We start from the raw sequence: 27,166 nt of genomic DNA on the forward strand, positions 1-27,166 counted from the left end.
GATTATTGCAACATTCTAAGAAAGAAGTGAGGAATGTCGAATTGGGCGAATTGGAGAAAGAGTGGTGGTGGTGAACTGGAAAGGTTATTATGGAGAACAGAGACTTTATGGTTTCTAGAGTGAATGGGAGGCCAGTGGGGGAGAGATGAATAAGAGTCAAGTGTCTACTTTCTGGTTTCTAATTAGGGAAATTAGTTGGAGGGTGGGTTTTTCATTGTAAAAAGTGAATATAGGAAGCATAACGATGTGGATCCAGAAATAATTATTACCTGTAAGATATTTGTGTTTTCTAGAATAGAGATGTGACTATGAGAGGAAAAATTCAATGTATTTGTGCCACTCAAAGCACAGCCTTGGATCCAGATGCTGTAATTGCTCCTCTGCATCCAGTACATTCATCACCATTCTTAGTTTAAAAATGCTTTAAAGATGCTTTGTTATTTGGAACAGATTCTATAAAGTGACAGGGACTTGGTAAACATGTTGCCCTGAATAGAGACTGAATCTAGATTTACAGTGATATAAACTTGCCAGTAGTCATTTCTCCGATGTTTTTGCTTATTGTAAACCGAAATCATAGCAGATAATGGGAAAACGTGGGCAAACAATTCCTTAAACCCTGTAAACTAAATTGAGCTTGTGTTTTGGGAAACACTAGTTTTCCTTTAAATCCAATCCTTGCAAAGCGGTAAAGACAAGAAGTGGGTAAATGCACTACGGAAAAGAGCGTCTCACCATTCCTCTAATCACAGCGCTCACTTTTCTTTTTTTGATTCTCAGATGACCAAGTCAAGTCTAGTTCAAGCGAACCTTTCAGTTTTTGAGTAAGGTCACAAAGGCGGTGAACTCCAACACCAAAGGCGTCCGAACTACGCAATACTAATAGTTGCATTTCTCGCCAGTCAGCTCCCGGGCTGGACGTGGCAGCAGCAGGGGAGCGCGGAGCTGGCAGGGAAGAAAAAGTAGGACGTGCGAGGGGCTGGAGCGGCCCAGCGCCAACTTCCGCCGCGCCGTCTGTCCCGCGCTCTCCTCGGGAGCACCCGCCGGACTCCCAGGTCATCTCCAATTGGCCGTCGGGGGAACGGAAGCCGAAGTAGAGCAGTGAACCCGGAAGTGCTTCGCCGCGGAGGCCGGGGCAACTCTTTTGAATGGAATCGGGCTGATTCATCACCGGTTCGCGGAGTCAGTGCGGGTCGAGTCTGAGCAGCTGCCGCTGCTGCCTCCGCGTTCGCGTCACCGCAGTGGCAAGACAGGGGTCCAGACCGCAACATCCTGCCTCTGCCTACCTTCAGGTAAGACCGAAAAGCAGGCCTGGGAGGTCTGGGGAGGCAGACGTGGTAGGCCGCTGCCCGCGCCGGGCTTTCCTGAGTCACGATGCCCAGGCGAGTTGCCACTGGAAGCTGGTGCCTTGAGGGAGGAGCACAGGCCCCTTCCTGCTCTTCCCTGTCTCCCCGGATCTCTGGTAGGGTCAGGCCGGGATGTGGTCTTTTTCCTTCCTTTTCTGCTTGCTTGAATTCACATCATCTTGGGAATCTCTCTTTCTATACAGGGAAAACTCTTTTGTTTATGGCCTATTTGACTCTGCTGAATAGATAGTCGTTTTTGTGTTGAAAAACTTCAAAGCGAGCAGGGAAACGAGAGGGAATAAAATTAGCTTTCCAATGGACTGCATGGTTGCTTTATCATTTGCTCTCCTTACAGGCCTTGACCTTTTTACTCTTAGTGTTAGGTTTCCAACTGCCTTCAAAAAGAAAAAATAAAAGTCCTCACAGATGCACTGTTGTTAATCTTGAATGTCTTCAAAAGAAGTGTGGTTATTCCTACTGTGCCTGTTAACTTTTAACATTGTCCTCATTGAGTAGTAGTGAATTGATTGCATTTCCTGTTTTCAGTAAAGTAGGAATCTGCTGTGTTACCACTTGGAACTTAATTTTTCTGGGGATGTGTCTATGTGTTTATCAAAAAAAAAAATGTAACTCTGTGAAAGAGTCAAATAAATATAAATTTAGGGATTGAAAAAGTTTTGAAATTAAAATGGTAACCAAAAGTTCCGTGAGAAAAGCAGAGGACAGGCTTTCAAAGGTAGAGTAGATATATAATTTTAGTGTGAAAATAGTTCTTTTCACTGCTCACAAAAGTGTGTCGTCAGTAATGCTGACTTAATGTTTGAGTAAAACAAGACAGACAGCGGTAATGTTGAAATAAAAAACTGAATACAGTTTTAGTGGCAATGATTTAACATAATGACTGTCTTTTCACATAAGGCTAATAACTGGCTTCATTTAAAGTTGGAATTGTGTATGTTTAAGCAAATTGTATGAGCCATTGTGCACATATAGAGATTAAGATGTATGGTGGTTCTGAAGTAACTAGAGTTAAGGTGTATTTAGTTAAGTGGTATTTTGTGAAGAGCCTGAATATTGTCTTGAATTTGTCTTACAATAAAATTGAATCTTGCCAAGAAAAGAAACTTTGAAGTTACCATCTTTTACTGATGCCTCACCTGTTGAGTTTCGGAGAGTCTCACCTCTACTCCACAAGGTGGTTGGTAAATAATATATTGCCAGTCTCATTAAAAGCTGGATTTTAACCTCGCCTACATGGGTTCATCCTATTTTTAAACTTGCTATATAAACCTTGTGCTTAGTATCTAGGTTGACAACCATGTTTGATAATCAGAAGTGATTGTGCTTTTTTTGTTTTCATTTTTATATGTTTGTTTCATAATTGTCCACTTGCGAAACTCGGCCTGAGTACTCGTGATTTCTTGCTCATGAACTTGTCATATACTGTTGTTGCACTGATTTTTACATTTCATATTTTTTGTGACACTTTGCTAACCCCATCTGGAAAATGAGAGAATTGGATTAAATGATTTCTTCCTGTTCTAAGAGAGTAATAATATCAACAATCTTTATTGAGTACCTAGGATGTTCCAGGCACTGTATTGGATTGGCACTGTATTTCGACTTATTCTTAGAACAGACTTGCTAGATAGATATTATCCCCATTTCATACATGAGGTTGAGAGTCTAGAATAGTGTTTTTCAATTTTTTTTTTTTTATCTCACAGCATACTTCAACCTATAGTTAAACTTTCACGGCACCCTTAAATTATGTTGATTAAAAAAAAGTGAAAAAAGAAAAGATACTGGGCGGCGCCTGTGGCTCAGTGAGTAGGGCGCCGGCCCCATATGCCGAGGGTGGCGGGTTCAAACCCAGCCCCGGCCAAACTGCAACAAAAAAATAGCCGGGCGTTGCGGCGGGCGCCTGTAGTCCCAGCTACTCGGGAGGCTGAGGCAAGAGAATCGCGTAAGCCCAAGAGTTAGAGGTTGCTGTGAGCCGTGTGACGCCACGGCACTCTACCCGAGGGCAGTACAGTGAGACTCTGTCTCTACAAAAAAAAAAAAAAAAAAGAAAAGATACTTACTGTGCTTTGAACTTCTTATTTGAAGTTCAATAATAGTTTGAAAATAATTAATGATCTTTAAAAATTTTCATGGCATACCTAAGATCCTCTCATGGAACACCACTTGAAATCACTGGTCTAGAAGGTAACTTGTTCTAGATCATATAGTGGGTAGGTGGTGAATCCAGGATTCAAAACTAGGTCAGCTGGTTCAAGAGGCTTTTCTCCTCTACATTGCTGTGCTTTCTCTTTATATATTTTTTGTAGGTTTATGTTGATCCCTTCTGCCCAGCCCCTGTAGATGATAAATTCTTACAGTGCAAGCCAGTAAGTTTCTTGAATATAGAATAGTGGGTCCTATGTATTCATGGATTATGGATTCAATCAACTGTAGATTGAAAATACTTGGGGAAAAATTGCATCTGTGCTGAATGTGTACACCCTTTTTTCTTGTCATTATTCTCTAAATTTAATATAGTGTGATAACCATTTATGTGGCATTTATATTGTAAAAGGTATTTATAAGTAATGTAGAGATAATTTAAAGTATACAGGAGGATTAGCATAGGTTATATGCAGATGTCATATTATACCATTTTATGTCAGGGACTTGGACATCCACATATTTTGGAATCCAAGGGAGATCCTGGAACCAATCCTCCACAGATACTGAGAGACTGCTGTACTCAATAAATATTTTACTTGGGTGCTGAAAAGTATGATAATTCCATCCTCACTCTTCTAAACTAGGGAAAATCTTGCTTTCAGAATATTATTTATATCATTAAGTTTAATGTGACTGTTCATAGAGCTTCCGCAGAAAAAAGTTCTTAAGGAAGTAAGAGAAAGACATTCCTAATTACTTTCCACAAATCAAAGAAGAGAGATATCACAGATACAGTGAGATCACAAAAATGGATTAGTTTAAAAAGGATTTAGCAACAGTCTGAGAAGTAATAGTATTTAATTGCAGAATGGATTGGGGAGTGAAAAATGAATAGTGAACTAAGAAACAGAATGATAAACCCGAACAGCTAACAATGTAATGATTTTGTTTGAATTTTGTGTATTATTGGGTATCGCTGAAGAAAAGTTTGAAAAATTGAAAAAAAAAATTCTCATGTTCCAAATACAGATTAATATAATTTTGAAGGATTTGCTTTTTAGAGTTATCCATGATTCCATTGAAAATTTGTTTTTTATTAAATTCACCATGAACATGCTCTTACAATACCAGGTTCTAATCAGATATTAACTTGAGGGATAAAGGAAAAGTGGAATTTTTACTATTTAGGATTCCAAACATTACTGTGTGTATGACATTATATTAGGTATAAACACTTTATTCATAGTCTGATAATGTTTAAGTAAAATGAATTATATTAGGAATGAGCTTTTGAGTCTTCTCCTTTTTGATAGGTGTAAAAACTTGGTTTAGATTCAAATACCTTTTTGTATTGCTTCTGAAAATGTTTTCTTTTATGTGAAATGTGTGTAAAACACATTCCCTTTGTGAGCCTTTCTGCTGAATTCTGTGAAATGCCAGTCCCTGTCTCCAATGTGACTTATTTATTTATTTTATTGTTAGAGACAGGCTAGAATGCATAGCTCACTGCATTCCCCAACTCCTGGGCTCAAGCAGTCCTCCTGCCTCAGGCTCCCTAGTGGCTAGGACTACAGGTGTGTGCCATCACACCTGGCTAATTTAAAAAAAATTTTATTTTTTTTTTTGGCCAGGGCTGGGTTTGAACCCACCACCTCTGGTGTATGGGGCCAGTGCCCTACTCCTTTGAGCTACAGGCACCGCCCAATTTAAAAAATTTTTGTGGATATGGGAGTCTTGCTATGTCGCCCAAGGTGGCCTCCAGCTGTTTTTCAATCTTGGCTCCTTGACAACCACCAGTCTGCCTTCTGTCTTTATGGGGTTAGTGGATATTTCATATAAATAGAATCACAACAATATGTGACCTTTTGTGCCTGGCTTCTTTTACATAGCATATTTTGAGTCAAGTTGTAACATGTATTAGTACTTTGTTCATTTTTTTATAGCTGAATAACATTCCATACGTTTATTCCCTTATGGGTCTACAGTAGAATTTGTTGATCCATTAATCTTTTGGTGAACGTTTGGATTGTTTCTACCTTTTGGCTATTGTGAATAGTGATTCCGTAAACATTCATATACAAGAACTTGTTTTGAGTATTTGTTTTCTTTATTTCTTTTTTTTTTTTTGCAGTTTTTGGCCAGGGCTGGGTTTGAACCCGCCATCTCCGGCATATGGGACCAGCGTCCTACCCCTTTGAGCCACAGGCGCTGCCCCTGAGTATTTGTTTTCAATTCTATGGGGGTATATACCTGTAAGTGGAATTGCTGGGTTATGTAGTAATTCCATTTTTGACTATTTAAGGAGCTACCAAACTGTTTCTGGCATTCCTTGGTTCTTATTGGAAAAATTAATCTAGAATATTGTCACTCCAGGTTTTATTTATGTCAGTGTTTCTCAATTGAGAGTGATTTTGCTCTTCCAAGGGGACATTTAGCAAGATTTGGAGATATTTTCGATTGTCACAACTGGGTAGGTGCTGCTGGTACCTAGTGGGGCCTGGGATGCTGTTAAACATCCTATAATGTATTGGTTGTGGTGTTTCAAGCCTGCTGTATTGTAGCATTCTGGAAGACCCAGAACGGAGGATCACTTCAGGTCAGGAGTGGGGATCAGCCTGAGCAAGACCATGTCTCAAAAAAAAAAAGGACAAAGAAAAAAAATTAGCTGGGCATGGTGGTGCACACCTGTGGTCCATAAAACATCCTATAATGTACAAGATAGCCCCCCACAACAAAATTTATCTGGTTCTGAATGTCAGTAGTACTGAAGTTAAAAAAACCTTAGCTTGTACTATTGTTTATATTGTCATCATTAAAGACTAGAATGCTGTTATCTGTCTTCACATACACCTTGTGATTCTGTAATAAACGTGAAACTTTTCCTCCCTTCGCCATTATGATTGGAAAATAAATTCCAGATTCTCAACTGTGTTCAATGAAAGCTTAAAAGAAAAAAAAAGACTGCATGGACAGTGTCTCTAGAGTTTTATATCTTTTTGAAAGTTGAATCAATGCTTTGGCTAATACAGTAAGAACTGAAGGATGATGCAATAGCTATAGTTTCTTGTATTATTTTAGACTATTCTTACCAAGCTTCATTTTATTTTATGTTAGTCTTTTTTGTCATAATTGGGACTAATTGATTAAGAAATGATGAACTAGGCTCGGCACCTGTAGCTCAGTGAGTAGGGCATCAGCCACATACACCAAAGCTGGTGGGTTGGAACCCAGCCCGGGCCTGCTAAACAACAATGACAACTGCACCTAAAAAATAGCCAGGCATTGTGGCAGGTGCCTGTCAGTCCCAGTTACTTGGAAGGCTGAGGCAAGAGAATTGCTTAAGTCCAAGAATTTGAGGTTGCTGTGAGCTGTGACGCTATGGCACTCTACCCAGGGCAACATAGTTGAGACTCTGTCTCCACAACAACAACAAAAAGAAATGATGAATTAATTAGGATGATAAACAGCAAATCTTCAAAATATAAGAAATAGTATCACTAAAGTTCTGTAATACATCATAGTGTGTACTGAACTTCTGTGGTAACTGTATGATAGAATGAATTTTATTCTATTTAAAAGTGTAAGTAAATTGTTTTGTTCTTTGAAAATCTCTAGAAAGGCTAAAAGTTACAAAGTATTAGTCTTCAGTGTTAGTACTCAGAAGAGAAATATCCAAACAAATTCTCCATACTTTTTAGCTCCCCAGGGATGGTCAGTCATTCCATATTCTGAGGAATTATTTGATTTCTATTTCAGTTTTACGAATTGTAATTCGTTAAAAATTTTTGGTATATTGGGAGGCTGAGGCAAGAGAATCACTTAAGTCTAAGAGTTTGAGGTTGCTATGAGCTGTGACACCATGGCACTCTACCGAGGGCAACATAATGAGACTCCGTCTTAAAAAACATTTTTTTTTTTTGGTATAAAAGTTTCCTTCTTATTATCAAAATAATTTTATCTTACTTTTTTTCAGGAAAGAGAAAAAAATACTTGGGAAAATTACACCTGGCAGAGAGTTTTTGTCTTAAGAAATTTGTCAAAACTCAACAGATTGAAGTTTAATACCTTAAGAGTTACTCATCAGGTGAGGTTTAATAATGTATCTTATGTTTAACTATTCTTCCATGATATGATAGAGAGATACTACAAAAATGTATTATGTTAGTGTTTTTATCAAACCTGGCTATCTTAAATGTTTTAATTTGTTAAATGTTTTTCATGTTTGCCAAGACATCTAATTTTGCTAAAAAAAAAAAAAAAACAATTTGACCTGCCAGATTTTCTTTCCCCATGTTTCCCTCATTACTTATGTATATTCACAACATCTGGAGTCTGTGTAAAGTCATCAGAAATAAGAGGGGAAATAGATAAACTGAACACAGCTGGGAATCAACTTTGGCCTAGAATGTATATATTTTAAAGTATATTGTATGTTCTTTATTTTTTTCTATCAGTTCTTAAGTTTATAAGCTTGCAATGGTCCAAAATAATTTTTTTTCCTTTGGTAAGATATTCTAGAGAAATGTCTTTAATATTATAAAATATGCAGGATTTGTTTTTAAGCTTTGAAGAATGCTTTGTATTGATTGTCATGTTGGAGTCAAGTAATTTTAATGAGAATTTGATGGAAATTTTACTTATAAGTTGCTGTTAGGAAGATGAGCTTAAGATTGTGAAGTATAAATTACATCTAGACTATCAAGTTTTCTTATTTGCCTTTTCATTTTTAAAATTGTAAATCTCACATTATGTGAAACAAGCCAGACACAGAAAGTACATGATTTGTTTATATGAAGTTTAAAGTAACAGAACTAATCTGTGCCCTTAGAAGTCGGAATTTTACCTTTGCAGGGTGGAAGAGACTGGAAGGGGGTTTGAGCATCGTTTCTGAAGGTAGATAATGTGATGGTAACGTGGGAGTGTTCACTTAATGGCAATTCCTTGGCTATATCAGTTGTTTTCTATATGTGGACCTGAATATCAACTTTGGGACATTAGTATTGTTAAATATTAACAGGATTAAATTGTTACCAAGATTGAATAAACATGACTTTTCAGTAATACGATAAGTACATTATTGAGTTTTAGTTTGTACAGCAGTTCTAACAAGTAAAACAACACGAATTAATGATGACAATATGTTCGCATTTAAATTAAAATATAGTTTGTAATGAAACCATTTTCTAAAGTGTATACTTAGGAAAAAGATTTCAGGGCATAGTAGCAATTTTCAAGTAGAAAACAATGCTTTTGCATTTTTTAAGTAGTTGTACTGCTATTAATTTTTTAATTTAATTACTTCTTTTGAGGTTATGTAACTCCACTTGCTATTTCTTTATTTTTTTCTGAGTTTTCCACGCTTGTAAGAATATCTTCCTCCAGTTACTCTAAATATTAAAAGTAAATCAGATTGGTATTTCAAAACGTCCATTTCTAATGTGATCCTCTTCGTATCTATTAACTCTGAAATTATAATTGAGAATAGCAGTTGAATTTCCCCTTAGTGAAAAAGATATATATTTCCACAATATCTGAAATAACATTAAATGTCTGTGTAAGTTCTAGAACACTATCTAACGCATTTAATGTTTACGCTAGAGTATTTCTTTTAGTATAATGAGTTCATTTTAAAAAAGCCTTTGATGCTAATTCAGAGATCCATAATCTGCTCACAATGTCTTTCACATGTAGTTTTGATGATAACTGACAAGCTGTAAGTTAATTAGCACAGAACTTACTAATGAGGATGTTAAATTTTAATTTAAAAGTGAGGATTTTTATTTGTACACTCTGGACAAATTGAAGGAAATTCAATCATACATATGATAAGGATTTCAGGCACTTTTTTCTTATTCAGGTACTTTATTAGATAACAATAATATAATTAACTTAATGATAGCAAAGTTTTGAAAGTATGCTAAGATTGCTTGTCTTATAACTGGGGATAACCCAAACCCAAAGCAGTAAAATAAGGTCTGTTAATTAGCATGGAAGACAGCTTCTTGAATTAATATGTGGTGTTAATTAACAGGAAGTCTGATGTTGTGTTGTAATTACCACCAATATTTTTGACATACTGAGTGACTGAAGGTGAATTATATAGATAGCAATTGAGTAAACACTTTTGTGCTTAGGAACGTTTTCTTTTGTTTCTGTTTTCTAGAAATATGGACAGACTTCTTAGACTTGGAGGAGGTATGCCTGGATTGGGCCAGGTTTGTATATAGACTTTGAGTATTTCTTTGTAAACTACAGCCTTTCTTTAGTTGGCTAAAGAAAAAGATATCACCCCTAAGAAAAGTCACCTCCAGAGAACTTTTATGCTAAGAAGCTTACCTTATTGCTGTTTGCTGTATTGGAACACTAAGTAACACATGGAAAACATTTCCCGTTTTAATTTACTTTTCTCCTGGGAATAAGAATTTTCTCTTGTTTGCTTTGTTTAAAATTTTGGGATATGTGAGATTATCAAAACCTACCTTAATACTAGGTTTACAATATGAACTTCAGCTGTAACTCATCAAAAGTAAATAAGACATACTCGTTGCCAGATCCAGAAAATGTTTGTATAGACCTAGAAAATGTTTGTGTATGTGGTCTTAACACTGGTAAATTCCTGGTAGTAATTATGGTACATAGATGAATTAATAAGTGATATGTCTTTTTCCTTTAAATTTGATACATATAAGTTTTTAAATAATCTTATTAAATGAGCTTTCAGTTGTCAGTTGTTTTAATTTTATCTTTTTTCCATGCTGCTGGGCAAATGACCTCCAGATAGATTTCTATATCAGGAAATTTGCCTTTTTTATAACACACTGCGGCCTTGAACTCCTGAGCTCAAGTAATCCTATCTCAGCCTCCCTAGTAGCTGAACTGGGAGGTGCCGTCATGCAATAGCTTTCATCTCAAGATGTTCTATCTGCTTTCAGCTAGACTAGAGAATAATTTCTGCCTCTTTTAAATTCTACGTTGATTATCTTTGCAGTCATCCATTCACTTGTGTTGTTCCCTTCCTGAGGTTTGTATGTAATGTATTTTATTTTTATAACCCCTTTTTAGAAACCGTTTAGTTGCCAGCTTTCCCTCATTTCACTATCACAATGAGTAAATTTTTCCTTATTCAAAGCAGTATGTATTTACTATAAGAAACAAGAGTTTTTAATTGTGACTTCCTGAAGTTCTTAGTATTGTAGAGGCATTCTTATAAGAACTCTTTGATTAGGTGTAGCATGGTTTATGACATGGAGAAAGTTGAAAATTTTTTTGTGATTCTATGTCGCATCCTTGAATAAATTCCTGTTCTTTTCACTTTTATTAGTTTTGATTATTTCTCACATTTCTTTGTTGTCATTCTCTTCATTTTTGTAACATATTTGTAACTCATTTTCTCAAAAGGCCTAAGCCTCTCTCAACTTAACCCTTAAGCTGTTTTCATTCTTTTGTGAACCTTCTAGGTTGCTTCTAGATTCTCATTAGTTTATTCTGAAATTACTAATAATGTTAAGGCCTACAAAAATTCAGAAGTGAACTGAGGTTGTATGTAGCTATTGTAAATTTACCTGCAAAGAATTGTAAATAATTATAGGATAGGACAATGCCTTAGAATTTAAGGACGTGTATATCAAATTTAAACATTGAAATAACTTTCCTGAAGCACAGATAGAACAGTTTAGTTCTCTTTTAACTAGACTTCAATATTCTGCACTTATTATCTTAAAAGTTTCTCTCATTAGCTTTTATCATGTTTCCCTTTTCTTTTTTTTTTTTTTTTTTTTCTTTTTTTGGCCGGGGCTGGGTTTGAACCCGCCACCTCCGGCATATGGGACCGGCGCCCTACTCACTGAGCCACAGGCGCCACCCCCTTTTCTAGTTCTCATTATAGTGTCCGTTATTATATATCTTGGACATCCATGCTGCAAAATTAGTGGGTGTGAAGTAATGATTTTATTGACCACAAATTGAGCTGTATCGTATCTGAATAACCACTGTTTATATAATAATCTCTCACTGACTTCTGATCATTTAATTAGCCCTGTGTCTTGAGTTTGTATTCTTTTTTGAACTTAAAAATATGTTACTTAAGAATCTGTTATTTCGGCTAGGCGCCTGTAGCTCAAGCAGCTAAGGCACCAGCCACATATACCAGAGCTGGCAGGTTTGAATCCAGCCCATGCCTGCCAAACAACAATGACAACTATAACCAAAAAAATAGCTGGGCATTGTGGCGGGCACCTGTAGTTCCAGCTATTTGGAAAGCTGAGGCAAGAGAATCGCTTAAGCCCAGGAGTTGGAGGTTGCTATGAGCTGTGATGCCATGATACTATACCGAGGGTGACAGCTTCAGGCTATGTCTCAAAAAAAAAAAAAAAGGAATCTGTTATTTCATGTATATGTTTTATCTCCTCAATTAGATAATGAACTCTTAAAGGAATAATTTGTGGAATTCTTATTTCTGTGGTATTCTCCCTTATCAAATACTAGGTGTTCCATTTTTTTCCCTCAAATTTTATTTCACTCTTGTTCTAGGATTGATTGGACAAATACAGTGCTATTTCTATAACAAATTGTTAAGTGCATTTTTTTAAATAAATGAGAATAAAATGTTAAGTGTCTTTTTTTCTTTTTTTTTTTTGAGATAGTCTTATTCCTGTCACCCTGGGTTGAGTGCCAGGGCTTCACAGCTCATAGCAACCTCAAATTCTTGGACTCAAGCGATCCTCTTGCCTCAGCCTCCCAAGTAGCCGGGACTACAGACACCCAATACCATGCCCACCTAGTTATTATTATTATTTTTTAATTCTTTTTGGTAGAGACAGGTTTTGCTCTTGCTCAGGCTGGCCTCCAACTCCTGAGCTTGAGCATTCCACCTGCTTGGGCCCTCCCAGAGTGCTAGGATTACAGATGTGAGCCCCCATGCCTGGCACATGTATTTATTTTTAATAAGAAGTCAAAGACCTTTGGATATATAATAGCTATATATTTATTAGATAAGGCTTAGCTACCATAGTAGTAGAAAAAAGAGACTTAAGTTGATCTTTCCCTCAAAAAATCAGTGGGAAATGTTAATGTCTTACTATACACATAAAAGGCAGAATTCTCTCACAAATAAGAGCAGGTCCTTTGCTGGTAAGTTGGCAGGTGGCCCTTTTAAAATGTGGAAACAGATAGGAGCAGAGCAGGTAAGGGCCTTGTATGGTTTCTTGAGAGTCCCTTATGGTTATTTAAACTTAGGTGTTGTGTAGACCTTTGTTACTTTGCAAGAATTTATTTACTTGATTGAAAAATGAAAACTATGGGTATTTTATGAGTGAATGAGTCCTCATAAATCATTTTCTATATGAACAACATAACTTTGATATACAAAATATTCAAGAGGTTTTTTTGTGCAATTGCTGCTTCATTGGCTTAAAGAAATTTTGTTCCCCCCACCCCCAATTAGATAAATTGCAGTACAGCTCAGATGTTAACCCAGACTTTGCAAGTTAGAGGGTTTAAGTTAAAGACTACCTATACTGCAGATTCCAGCCACACTTCAGGTGTTCCTAGGCCATCCACAGTTTGAATGGACACTTTGATCTGCCTATAAATTAGGATGTCTCCATGAAACCTTCAGATTTGATAATTCACTAGAACAATTTGCAAAAGTCAAGAGAGCACTATAGTTATGATTGCAGTTTATTACCAAGGGTACAGATGTGGAGCCCGGTGAAATGAAGACACATAAAACAAGATCTGGGTAGAATTTCAAAGCTTCTCTTCCCTCTTCATGGAATTAGGGCATGTCACCCTTCCTATACATCAATGAATTTGCCAGCCAGGAAGCTACATCTATTTCCGTGTAGCTTCAGAGTTTTTATTGGGACTGTATTACATGGGCATGATCAATTAAGTCATTGGCCATGTGATTGAACTCAAATCTCTAGACTTCCTTCTTTCGAAATGGGCCAAGCTCAAAGTCTCCACCCTCTAATCACATCCTTGGTCTTTGTGGTGATCAGCCCTCATCCATAAACTATTTTGGGGCCTACTTGGAATCACCTCATTAGCATAAGAAAGATAACTCCAGTCACAAAGAACATTCCAAGAGTTTTTGAGGCTTTGTGCCAAAAACCCAAGATAAAGATTAGACATTATTATATAACAAAGACTTGTTTTCAGCCTTGACTGCATTATTTGTGTAGAAATAATTCAGTATTTGAATTCAGTATTTAAATTTGTCTTGTACCATTATTTGACATGTGATTTTTTTTGTGTGTGTGTCCTGTTTCCAAGAAACATGATACAGTATTTAAGTATAATGTTTTTAATATAACCCAGTAGTAGTAGGAAGCTATTTGGGCTTTGCTCTGTGTACTAATTGGCCATATATATATATTTTTTTTGATGGAGGAGTTCACAGTAATAAAACAGACACAGCAGTGTTATAATCATAGTGGATACTGATATTTCATCATTTGTGGGATCAGTTGGCCTTACTTGTTTTATTTGGGAGTTATGGTAGGGCTAGTAGGTAAAAAGAGGAACTTGTGAATAATCAAAATCTCTTTCCATTTTAGTCTATTAACTTTCTCTAAATAGGAAGTAACTTTTCTCTTTTCCAAGGCTAATCTTTCCACTTAACTGTTTCATTACTTTCTCTTGAAACTTTGCTTATCTGGACTGACTCCTTTCTTTGTCTACAAAAATGTCATAACCTCCTGAATACAAAACGTAAAACTCTACTACATCCTGCTGTTAAATCTTGTCTTCCATTTATTTCTAGAATTCCTGAAAGAATAGTTTAAACTCACGCATTCTACTTTCTCTCATAAGATATTCTTCTGCTCTCCTCTTACTACTGTATGGTATTGCTCAGGTTGCTGAGTCTATTGCCCTACTTCTAGTTCTCTTAACTAGACTTCAGTATTCCACATTTATTATCTTAAAACTGCCTTTTCCTAGTTCTCATTATGGTGTCCATACCATACAGGTGTCCATACCCACTAAACAGCTTTAAAGTTTTAGTTTTTGTAATGTCACATTTTAAAATGTTAATATGTATATAGTGGTAGGCTAAAAGAAATTAGTTCATAGCCTCTACTTTAGTATAACTTACCATTAGTTTGAAGCAGAAACAAATGATGTTTTATTACTACTATTAAAATTTGAAAACTAATAGCTTTAGATTTCAAATGTAGTTTTTACATTTTATTTTTAATTTTTTGAAGTATATATACTTTAATATACATACAATAAACGTATATATATGCTGTATGTGAGTGTGTGTGTGTATATATATGTATATGATAAATATTATTTATATATATTTTGTCACCCAGACTGAAGTTCAGTGGCCACAGCTCACTGTAACCTCAAACTCCCAGCCTCAAGCAGTCCTCCTGCCTCAACCTGCCACAACTACACCTGGCTAATGCTTTTATTTTTTTGTAGAGATCGTATCTCACCATATTGTCTATGCTGGTCTCTAGCCCCTGATTTCAAGTGATCCACCTCCTTCAGTCTCCCAAAGTGCTGGGTTTATAGGCATGAGCTACTGTGTGTGGCCTCAATTGTATTTTTTATTTTGCTTTGCTAAACTGCTTACAAACTTGAAATTAATAAGAGATGTGAAATTATTGTCTTGAAAGCATATATTGCTATAATTTGGCTACTTTGCTGTCTTTATAATGATCCCTATTCAGGTCTTGGCAGCTGTTTCCAAAGCAGTGAAGACAGTCCAAGAGATGAGAATAACCAAAGCATAGTCCCTAATTTTTAATCATTTGGTTTAAGTTTCTAGGTTCATTTTAGCTGTGGAAACAGTCATGGTAAGCTTAAAAGTAGATGAAACTAAGTAAAATGTCAGTGGCATTTAGTACCTTGTCTTCAGTTTTAATTGTTAGGCTAATATTTTGAGTTTCTGTGTGTCAGGTGTTATGCTATAGGGAATACTAAGATGAGCAAGAACATCAATACTTAACCCAGGGGCCTTACACGTAAGTAATTATATTTTAAGTGACTGGCACATAATAACTGCATTGAATGAGTGAAAACTGGTGTTCATTGTAGATAATGTGATTTGTAAGTATAGTGGAGATAAGGAAAAACGGAAAAATTAGACCAAATGGAGATAATGTTTGAACTAAGTTTTGAAATATATACCAAGGCATATTCAGAAAGGCTGGAGAGTAGGTAATGTAAGAAGAAATATTGAGAAAAGAGTGTAGTAGTGGGGTTCTTAGTAGATTATAAAAGATATTGAATGCCATGGTAAGTGATTTTTATTTTTTTCCCATAGATGTAACTTCATGAAGATTTCTTTTTCAGAAATGAAGATTTTTTTTCTAGCAGACCTGTGAAATCATTCAATCAGTGTTTTTGAAAAGTAATTCCCATGGTAGTTTGGAGAATATATAGAGGGGAAGGGATTAATGGCAAAGCCATAAATTTTACAAATTATTTCTGGCTGTCAACATTCCAGATGTCTAGTAGGATTATATTATTCTATTATCTTTGAAGGTAGCTTTGTCACGGTGTTGCTTTGACCAATGAAATGTGATAACATGTCACTCTTAGGTGAAAGCTTTAAATATCAGTGTGTGCTTTGCCTGCCTTAGTAATCAAATAATCATAAACATGGAACCTCTTTTGGCTGGGGCCCTAAGTAAGACAGACATATCCTGCAGGTTTTGAAAGCAAAGTTGGAAATCCTGTGATTTTTGTATAAACTACCCTAATTTTTTTGGTCTCCCAATTTTTGTTTTAAGATACAGGGTGTAAACCGAGCACATGTGTAGCAGACCTAAGACCTGTATATAAGCTGTCAGTTTGTATCATTCCGATGTACACCTCAGTAATTTCAGGATGCAAAAGTAAGGGAAAATACTATGTGTGAGTGATCCAAGGTTTCTGAATGTGATATGATATAATATATCTTTTGAAGGATAATTTCAGGTGGCTAGATTTTAAAAACTAATTTCGGGCGCCTGTGGCTCAAAGGAGTAGGGTGCCGGCCCCATATGCCAGAGGTGACGGGTTCAAACCCAGCCCTGGCTAAAAACTGCAAAAAAAAAAAAATAAAATAATAATAATAATTTCATTAATTAAATATGACTTGTATGTAACTCCCAAATCCTCACAGTATACAGGTTTTATAGCTAATTGCCATTTTCTGGTTCCTTATTGTAGGTCTTAGAATAGAAATATTTTTATTATTAGTTTTGGTGTACTGTTTTGTAGAAAGGATTAATTTAACCTAGCAATGGAAAAAATAACTAGAAAAAAATGGAAAACATAATAAAGGAAATAATGTTTTCATGGATGAAGAATCTTATATACCAGTTCTCCAATTGTAAGTTAAGCGAGTACATTTCAAATAAAAGTATCAACTAGAATTTTCGTGGAATTAGACAAACATTCTACAATTTATTTAGGAAAAAGTTCAAGAATAGCAAAGAAATTCCTAAAAAGGAAAAAAAAATTTGCTGTAGCAAATTTTAAAATATATTTTAATGTTTATGACTCAAGTAGTGGTTCCAGAGATAGTCAGGTAGACCAGTATAATCACATAGAATGCCCAGAAATAGACCCATGCATATATAGGAACTTGATTTACAATATAGGTGACACTAAAACTTAGTGAGGAAGGAGAGGCCAGTTCATTAAATGATGCTAAAGCAATAGGGCAAAACAAAATTAGATTCCTACCTTATTCTGTGCACAAAAATGTATATCAGATGGGTTGAAGGTGTAAACGTGAAATCAAACTTTGTAATTTTGGAGGACATACCTTTAGGGTAGCTGTTATACCAAAAAACAAAAATGAAATAAGTGTTGGTGATGTTTAGCGAAGTTAGAATGCTTGCACATTGATGATAATGTAAAAATGTACCATGGTACAACTGATAATGTAAAATGGCACAACTGATAATAGAAAGCAGTTTGATGGTTCCTCAAATGATTAAACATAGGATTGCCACATGGTACAGCTATTCCAATTCTGGGTCTATACCCAAAAAAAGTGAGAGGAGAAGCATCAATGGATATTTGTGTACCATTGTCCTTAGCAACATTATTCATACTAGCCAAAAGATAGGAACCCTCAAATGTTTATCAACAGATTAATGGATGAATGTGGTATATGCAATTTTCCCTTGGTATGCTCAGAGGGTTTGTTCCAGGACCCTTGCAAATACCCAAATCCACAGATGCTCAAGGTCTTTATATAAAAAGATACAAAATTTGTGTATAACCTATGCGTATTCTTCCTTAATACTTTAGTTATTTTTTTTTTGAGACAGAGCCTCAAGCTGTCTCCCTCGGTAGAATACCGTAGCATCACAGCTCACAGCAACCTCCAGCTCCTGGGCTTAAGCGATTCTCTTGCCTTAGCCTCCCAAGTAGCTGGAACTCCAGGCGCCTGCCACAACACCTGGCTATGTTTATTTATTTATTTTTTTTGGTTGTAGTTGTCATTGTTTGGCAGGGCTGGGCTGGATTTGAATCCGCCAGCTCTGGTGTATGTGGCTGGCGCCTTAGCTGCTTGAGCTACAGGTGCTAAGCCCTTCCTTATATTTTAAATCATCTCTAGATTACTTTAATACCTAATACAGTGTAAATGTTATGTAAATATTATTACACTGTATTTTTAAAACGCATTATTTTTGTCGTATTGTTATTTTTTATTATTTTTTATTTCCAAATGTTATTGGTCCATGGTTGGTTGAATCTGCAGATGGTAAACTTGCGGATATGGAAGGTCAACTGTACATACAATTAAATATTACTTAGCTTTAAAGAAATGAAATTCTGACGCGTGCAACAGCATGAGTGAATCTAGAAGATACTATGCTGAGTGAATTAAGCCAGACACAAAAGGACAAATATTTCTTTTGTTTTCTTTTTTCTTTTTGAGACAAGAGTCTTGCTTTGTCACCCTCAGTAGAGTGCTGTGGCATCATAGCTCACAGCAAACTCTAACTCTTGGGCTGAAACGATTCTGTTGCCTCAGCCTCCCAGGTAGCTGGGACTACAGGCGCCTGCTACAATGCTGGGCTATTTTTAGAGGCGGGGTCTCGCTTTGGCTCAGGCTGGCCTCGAACCTGTGAGCTCAGGCAGTTCACCTGCCTTTGCCTCACAGAGTGCTGGGATTATAGGCATGAGCCCCTGCGCCCGACCAAAAGGACAAATATTATTATATATGGTTCCATTTATATGAGGTACCTAGAGTAGTCAGATTCATAATGACGGAAGGTAGAATGATGGTTACCAGGGGCTTGGGAGAGGGAGAAATTAGAAGTTATTATTTACTGGTTATTATGTACTGCAGATGTTAAACTGGAATATATGGAAGGTACAGAATTTCAATTTTGGAAGGTGAAAAGTTCTCGAGATAGATGGTGATGCTAGTTTTACCACAATATTAGAAATGTACCTAATGTCACTGTAGTTAAAATGGAACATTTTAAATTATATTTTTACCATAAAAAAGGCATTAAAGTTTTCAGTTATCAAATGCATTTAGTCTTAGCGCCTGTAGCTCAAGCAGCTAAGGCGCCAGCCACATACACCAGAACTGGTGGGTTCGAATCTAGCCCAGGGCTGCCAAACAACAATGACAACTACAACCCCCAAAATAGCTGGCGTTGTGGTGGGCACCTGTAGTCCCAGCCACTTGGAAGGCTGAGGCAAGAGAATCGCTAAAGCCTAGGAGTTGGAGGTTGCTGTGAGCTGTGATGCCATGGCACTGCACTCTACCCAGGGCGATAGCTTGAGGCTTTGTCTCACACACACAATAAAAATATAATATATATATATTTAAAATGAGCTTAATAATGCCTATACTAGGTAGTGCTTATAAGGGTCAAATAAACTAGAATGCTGACATGTCAAAGTACAATAGATACCTTCTCTCATCCTGGATTTTTTTGGAAGAAAAAAAAATTTTTTTTTTTTTTTTTTTGAGACAGAGTCTCACTGTGTCACCCTTCATAAGTGCTGTGGTGTCACAGCTCACAGCAGCCTCAAACTTCTTGGCTTAAGCGATTCTCTTGCCTCAGCCTCCCGGTAGCTGGGACTATAGGCGCCTGTCACAATGCCCGTCTATTTTTTGTTGCAGTTGTCTTTGTTGTTTAGCTGGCCCAGGCTGAATTTGTACCTGCCAGCCTCATTATTTGCATGGCTGGTGCCATAACCACTGTCCTACTGGTGGAAGAAAATTTTACGTCTTTATGACCTCAAGATAGGAAAGCACAACTCAAAAGAAAAGATTTATAATTTGACTACTTCAAGACAGTATTACTAATTCTTATCCCAAAAAGGCAACAGAAAAAAAGACAAGCAAAAGACAGAAGATATTGGCAATACATTCATCTGTAATGTAATCAGCAGAATCACAAATCAAAGAAACAAAAAAGCAGCAGCCTGGGGGTGGCTGGGAGGCCAAGGCGGGTCCACTGCCTGAGCTCAGGAGTTCCAGACCAGCCTGAGCAAGAGTGAGACCCTGCCTCTAAAAAATAGCCAGGCATTGTGGCAGGCTCCAGTAGTCAAAATGAACTAGTGTGTGTATATATACATATATATACACATATATTTATATACATTTATATGTAAAAATTTAATAAAAACACCTTTTTAAAGGGTATATGTAACTCTTGAGTAAAGATATTACAAGTTTTACAGAAGTGCTGTCCAGTACAACTTTCTTCAGTGATGAAAATGTTCTATAGCTGACTGTCCGGTATGGTAGCCACTAATTACATGTGGCTACTAAGCACTTGAAATGTGACTGTAGCAGCTGAAGAACTGAATTTTATATTTAAAGAGTCACATGTACCTCTTGAGCCCATGAGATATGTTTGATATAACTAAAGAACTAAACTTTAATTTAAAATTTAATAGTCATATGTAGCTAGTGCCTACCCTATTATACAGCACAGACCTAGATAACCTATACCACATTCATGAGAAGGAAGAGAGGCAAAACGAACTTAAGATTCATATATATTCTCTTTAATGCACAAAAAACAAAAGCAAAAGTCATGGAATAATACTAAATAATATGAAATGATATTAAATAACATTTTTCTTTGAGTACTTCGGTTTCATTTGGTTGCAATCAGAAATTCATTTGAATTTTTCAGCACTTTTTAAATGCCTTACCAAGGTATTCCAGGTCTTCTCCCAATCTTGCAGGAGGTAACACTAGAGAGGTTGCCAGAGACTAGATTTTTCAGGACCTTACAGAAGACTATTTTCTGAGTGAGTTGGGAAGCCATTAGAGATTGTTGAATAAAAAGGATTTAGGCTTATTGGACTTCCATTTTTAAAGAAACTGGATACTCTGGAGATGAAACTACTACAATAATGTTTTTAAGAAATTACAGATTATTGTTTTGTTTTTATTCTTTATCTGTTAGTGAAGTTCTACTGTGGCATGAACCATCATAGATTAATGTGTACAGTCAGTCTTTATTTATACTTGTCACATTCGAAAAGCTTTAATTTTGCTGTAAGCACTGGCACAATAGCATGAATGGGAGAGGCCTTTACAAAAGGCTTTTTAATGAGTTTCTTAAATATTCCTTGAGTTCTTTAGCCTACATTTTGACAGTGTTTATATGCTGATGGATCCTTCTTGTTACCTTTTTTCTTTGATTCTTTGAGTATCTTGTGTGATCCTCTCTGTACATTTACAAAGAGCCTTTCTAAACATTGGTAGATTAATTTGGCCATTACCCTCTTAAAATGGAAGTAGAGAAGGATCAACATTTTTTAATTGTTTTATTTCTTTGCTTAAGTACAAATAACTCCATAGTGATTTTGCTTCAGAAACAAAGCTAAAATGTAAACTGCCTTAATGTTTTTTTATTTGCTGCTCCTGTCAGCTTATAATTTTATTAATTTTTAAAAGTATAATTCCTAATCATTCTATTCATATACTCTCTGATGTTTCTACTATAAAACATTAAGAAAGAGGTCAGGTCAAAAGCAAGCTAATTAGAGCATAATCTTTCTAGTTGTCACTATAGTGTAATTCTTCTTAATAAATATTAAACCCTGTGAAAAATGTGCGCCTGATAGATCTCAGATCTACTCTTGAAGGTCTCAAATAAGTAAAAGGGAAACAATTTCCTAGAGGGTGCCTTATAGTTAATCTGTGTCGTTTTCCATAGAGTATATGGGTTGAAAGACAAGAGAAGATACCTCTGTCTAATTGAGGAACAGACATTGCAATATAATCTCAATATTCCAGATGTATGGATTGTTATCATGAAAGATCTGATCTGTGTTGTTTCGTACCCTCAACATGTTGTACATGTTTGATTTACTGTTACATTGGTGATTTGGCACTTTGGTTTTTGGGGTTCTTATCTTAAACCTGTATAATGTAACTTCTAAATTTCAGTTATATTATCATTTGGGCAGTTTTATAGGTATCATACTCATTTAAAACCTGCAGATAGGACTAGTTTCTCCAATACATATTCAAGGCCATTCTTTGTGGGACATTTTCTGAGTCCAGTGCCCTGGAAGCATGCCACCAGAGCAGGGCATTGGTCACCATGGGACATCTTTTCAGTACTGCGTTGCAGTCTATTGCCAGTGATTTCAGTGGCTCCTCCCCTGAAAGACTGAATACTGGCACAGGGGACAATGGGAGGGTTTTAAGGGACAATAGAGTAAATTAATGAGTATGATACTTTTTTCTTATTCATTGTACACTTCCCTTCTTTTTACTTGATCGTATTCTTACCTGCTTGTGTTAAATCTCTGTTAATTAGATCTTTATTCCCTAGTGTTGTAAAGACCAGAGCCAAAGTAATTGGAAACAATGTGCTTATCCAAAATAGATCGAAGAATGACAAAATGTAGTTTTGGAAAAGTGCCCTGTTCTGGTACTTAATGGGAAACTACTTATTTCATTACCAAGTATATTTTGTTACCATTGAATAGCTTTGGAGCTATTAGGGAGATGATTTTTATTTTACTTTAGTTTGCGGCTCATTTCACATTTCCTGGCTACTATTTCCTTCCCATTTTCAGGTTCTGGTTACTATACAGTATACATTTTCTAATTTCTATTTTATAATCCAGCTGAGGTTCTTTGAATATGTTATGGGTTTTTCTATAAGGCTTTGCTTTAGAAACTTTCCACTTGAAATTCTATGAAAATCATAATAATATAGGGAGATAGCCAGATACTCTGAATAGGGCATGCCAATTGTCTATGGGATCTAGAGCAAATATATGGAAACATAAAGAGAACTAAAATATTTTTGAAAATTGAATTAAAATTTCCCTCTAGAATTTATAGAAGTGTGGGGTAGAGAAGCAGAGAACAGCTGATGTTGAGTACCTTCCATGTTCTGACGTGAGGTGTTGATGTATTTAATCTTCTCTTTTAATCCTCACAACACTCCTACATAGGTAGGGATAATTATTTTCATATTATAGGGTGGAGTCATGGAACTAACAAGAAGTGGAGCTAGAATTGGAACACAAGTCTTTCTGATGTCAAGGCCTATTCTACAACAACGTTTCCTCAGGTAGATAATATTTATAGTGTCGTCACTGGCTACTTCATAAATTAAAAAACTTAAGTAATCATAATTTTTATTCATGTTGTAAAATGTTGATGAAAAGATGCTTTTTAAATTTTTAGGAAATATAAAATAAATATTTTTCTTATTCTGACATGTAGTACTTAGCCCATGTTTTAAGAATTTTTTAAGGACTAAGGGAATATTTCACTTATTTTATTCACTATCATAATGTATATCTTGACTCATTGATAAAGATAGAGGTTATAGATAGTACAACTTTTAGAAGAAGGTTTATGTTTCTTAATCCTTTTAGTTCTTAAAATATTTTTCTTATGCAGAAACTGTTTCTCTAAACTAATTGCCAAAATATGTTGTTTCATTACAAAAATAATTTTGGATAAGATGTTTTTCTTATTAAGCTAATTTCAATGACCAGTCTTATACCTTGACTTGTAATAGTGAAAAAAGAGGTACAGAGAGCTGTTTTATTTGAATAATAGACTTGCCAATTAGCCATCAAGTGCTTCCATCTGTGAAATTGTTGATCAGATGGGTTAGCTGGGATGTTTCCAGACTAGGGCATCATAAATGGCAATTGAAAACTGTCACTTTGATGATGGGGTTTCAAGTATTACACTGCTTGATGCTGTGGAACCTTTTTTCCCTTTTGCAGCACCATGTTTTTTTAGAACATACTGATCCCATTTATGAATTCTGTGGCATCAGTAGAACTTGGGAGACCTGCCACTGATGTAAAGTTCTGCTTGGTCTGCTGCTCTGGGCTGTGCCGGGATTAAACACAGTGATAACAGCTTCTTTCATGCCCTTCTCAGTAGTGTTGGTTGGTGAGCTGATTGGCACAGGCAGGTGATGCTCATTGTCTGTGGGTCATGGAGCTGGCGCACTTTGGCAAGTTTTTTTTGTACTTTCTCACTAATATAAACTCATTTTCAAGTATCTCACTCGCTTAAATGTATAGTAGCCTAAGGCAATGTAAGTGTTGGGATTTCTATATGTAACACTTCTGTGAAATGATACTTTGTCATCTGTCCTGTATGTTTTTAAGGTATTTAAGTTGCTTATTGCTAATTATTATGTTTTAAAATTTGTTTAATAATAACTGAGAAATATACATTTTTGGAAATAATGATTAGATATCTTTATTATTTCATGTTTGACCTTTTTTTTTTCTTTTTTAACCAATTCATGGTAGAGTTGATGGCCTTATATTTTATAGTAGGAAGTTTTCCCTACTAAGTTGACATCCTCTTGATGCCTGTGGATATGATTACAAATTAGAGTCTGGACATTCTTCTGTGGTCGAATTGTATGGTGCTTCTCCTCACCCATAAATCGAGATTCCTGAAATTTGGGCAGGCTTCCTGGTTACTAGTCCACATGGGGACAAATTGATGGCCCTTGTTAACTTTGTGGATACCACTTTACTTAGCCTTATTCCTGCCTTGGGATAACTCTTTGACCTGTCATGCTCACTATGGAAGGCAGTATGTATTGGGTAATGGTGAAAAGTTAGGGCTCTGGAGCTCAGCTAGATCTAAACATTGCCTGGGATCCATCGAAAAAGAAGAGAGAATGAAAATGCACTGTTAATGCACAGGAAACAGATTTTATAGTTTGGAATCTTGTTCCTATTCTTCAGAAGGAGATTTTCATTTTTTAGTGTCATCCCCAGACCCTTCAACCTCCTTAGGTGGACAATTTCCTGATGAAACAAAAGTATCAATTTAAACCTATTTGGGGGGGGATACTTGGCCTCTGTGTCTTTTTCGTTAAAATGTTTGTGTGTTGTTAAAATGTTTGTTAAAATGTTTGTGTGTTGTGTGACCCGTAGTTGATAGATAACCTTGATCAAGCAGTAATCCTCCCTTAATAGGTGAGGAAATGAAAGAATGTAGCAATTAAGTAACTTGTTCAATATGACATTTGGGAAAAAAAGTGGCTTCTGAGCAGAAATGAACAATTATATTGCTTTTAAGTGCTGCTCTGTAGAGCATTAAATGAAGGACAAGAAAAGAAGAGAGGCAAGGTGCAGTGGCTCATGCCTGTAATCCCAGCACTTGAGCCAAGTTGGGAGGATTGCTTGAGGCCAGAAATTCAAGACCTGTCAGAGCAACCTAGTGAGACCCTAAAAAACTTTATTTTAATTAGCTGGGCATGGCGGCATGTGTGTGTTAAGCTCACCTATTTGGGAAACTGAGGCAGAAGGATCACTTGAGCCCAGGAGTAGGAGGCAGTAGTCAGCCATGATCACAGCACTGCACTCTAGCCTGAGTGATGGAATGAGACCCTATCTTAAAAAAAAAAAAAAAAAGAGAGAGAGAGAGATTGAAGGGAAATATATGTGACACAGCGTGGCTCTTGCCTTCTGAGAAGAATAGAATTTCCCCTTCTTCCTTTCCCCTACTGCCATTCTTTCATGCTTTGTGAACATTTTTCTTCTGATGTATTTTTCGTTCCCTGTACCCATAATTCCTCAGAAATAGGAACTGTGCAGTCTTTTGTGTGGTGTTCTAAATAGTATTGTGTATATATGAATGCATAATGAAGTTAGGGTACTGATCAGGACATCTCAGAGAAATGATCCTGTTCTTCAACCTCTCCCATGCCTCACAACTTCTGAGCCTTTTTGCTTCTACTTAGCATAATTCAGGAAATTTTTCTGAGAAACAAGGTATTTTTAAATAGGTAAATAGTCATTTTTAAATAGGTACTTGTTACATAGTTCAGAAGTTATAAATGGACATATGTTAAATACTGTGTCTTTGCTGTCCCTGTTCTCTTCCCTAGAAACAACCTCTGTTGTTAATTTCTTTGTATCTTTCAAAGATAGTCTACATTAGTGCCTGTTGAATGGAACTTTCTGTGAAGGTGGAAAAGTGTTAAATCTAGCTGCCCAACATTGTAGCTGCGTGGTTTGAGGCCTGAAATGTGACTGATATGACTGAAGAATTAAACGTTTAATCAGGGTGTCTAATCATTTTTCTTTTCTGCTCCATATTGGAAAAGTAAGGGTTATCTGGGGCTATACAGTAAACACATAAGCTTATGAGCAAACAAAAGCGTATGAGCAAAAGGAAAGGTTCATGCATACTTTTTGTGCTGTCTGACACCACAGATAAGCAAAACAGTCCTCAAATAATCTGCATGTGGCCCACAGGCCTCAGGTTGGAGACCCCTGGAATTTAAATTTTACTTAATTTTTAAATAGTTGCTTGTGGCCAATTGCTACTACTAATGTATATTGGACAGTGTAATATACATACTTAAAACTGTATTCTAAAGTTTGTCCCATCCAGTATCCATACATGCCTTGTTAAATGATGGCTTGCTTTTCCATTTTATTGATGAATCATAATTTATTTAACCAAAGTTCTCTTAATAAATACTGGGTCTGACAATTAAGTTTGGGAACTTGCCACCATGCACGTAAGTTGGCAGTACCGTATAGAAAGTGAGGTTTTTATACCCTTATACCCTCACAGCTGTGTTCATGTTGCGGCCTGGTGGTTTCTTGCTGAGTGGTGTTCATTATCGTCGTCGCATGTTGTGTGTCATCGTGCGGATATTGGAGCTTGAATTTAAGCAATGAATAAACATTCCTAAATTTCTTATTAAACTTGGCAGGAGTGGAAGTGAAATCAGGGACATGTTCCTTTTTCTGCCTCTTTTTAGATGTTTAAAATATTTTTATGATTTTGCTATATTTCCATTGTTGGATTTTTAGCTATAACTTGTTATTATAGTATACATCTTTAATTTAGCACAGTCTACCTTCAGGTGATACTCTATTTCACTTATAGCATTTGAATGTTACATTATTGTTACAAGGTGGTATCCTATTGCCACTGATACATTGTAGTTTCCATCTCAGGAAGTTTATGTTTTGTATGTCTGCTTAATTTTTCGACAGTTTAAACTTTCTAATGTCTTTGTCTGCTAATTTTAACATCCATATCAGTTCTTGGTTTCAACTGATTGATTATCTCCTCACTGTGGATCATATTTTCTTGCTTCTTTGCCATATCTGCTAATTTTTCCTACATGCTTCACATTGTAAGTTTTTACCTTGTGTGCTGGGCATTTTTTATTTTTTATTTTTTTTGA

General features: G+C 36.1%; 1 protein-coding gene across 1 annotated transcript in view; it reads left to right on the forward strand.

The window, feature by feature from the left end:
* Positions 1–1,135: 1,135 nt before the first annotated feature.
* Positions 1,136–27,166, forward strand: part of PSMD14 (proteasome 26S subunit, non-ATPase 14) — a 95,357-nt gene continuing 69,326 nt past the window's right edge. Inside the window, exons 1-3 of the mRNA XM_053597491.1 lie at positions 1,136–1,292; positions 7,489–7,599; positions 9,679–9,730. Of these exons, the coding sequence (XP_053453466.1) occupies positions 9,683–9,730 (48 nt within the window). The 5' untranslated portion in view covers positions 1,136–1,292; positions 7,489–7,599; positions 9,679–9,682. The remainder of the gene's footprint in view (positions 1,293–7,488; positions 7,600–9,678; positions 9,731–27,166) is intronic.

This window comes from Nycticebus coucang, chromosome 7, assembly GCF_027406575.1.
Source record: "Nycticebus coucang isolate mNycCou1 chromosome 7, mNycCou1.pri, whole genome shotgun sequence".
Taxonomy (NCBI): domain Eukaryota; kingdom Metazoa; phylum Chordata; class Mammalia; order Primates; family Lorisidae; genus Nycticebus; species Nycticebus coucang.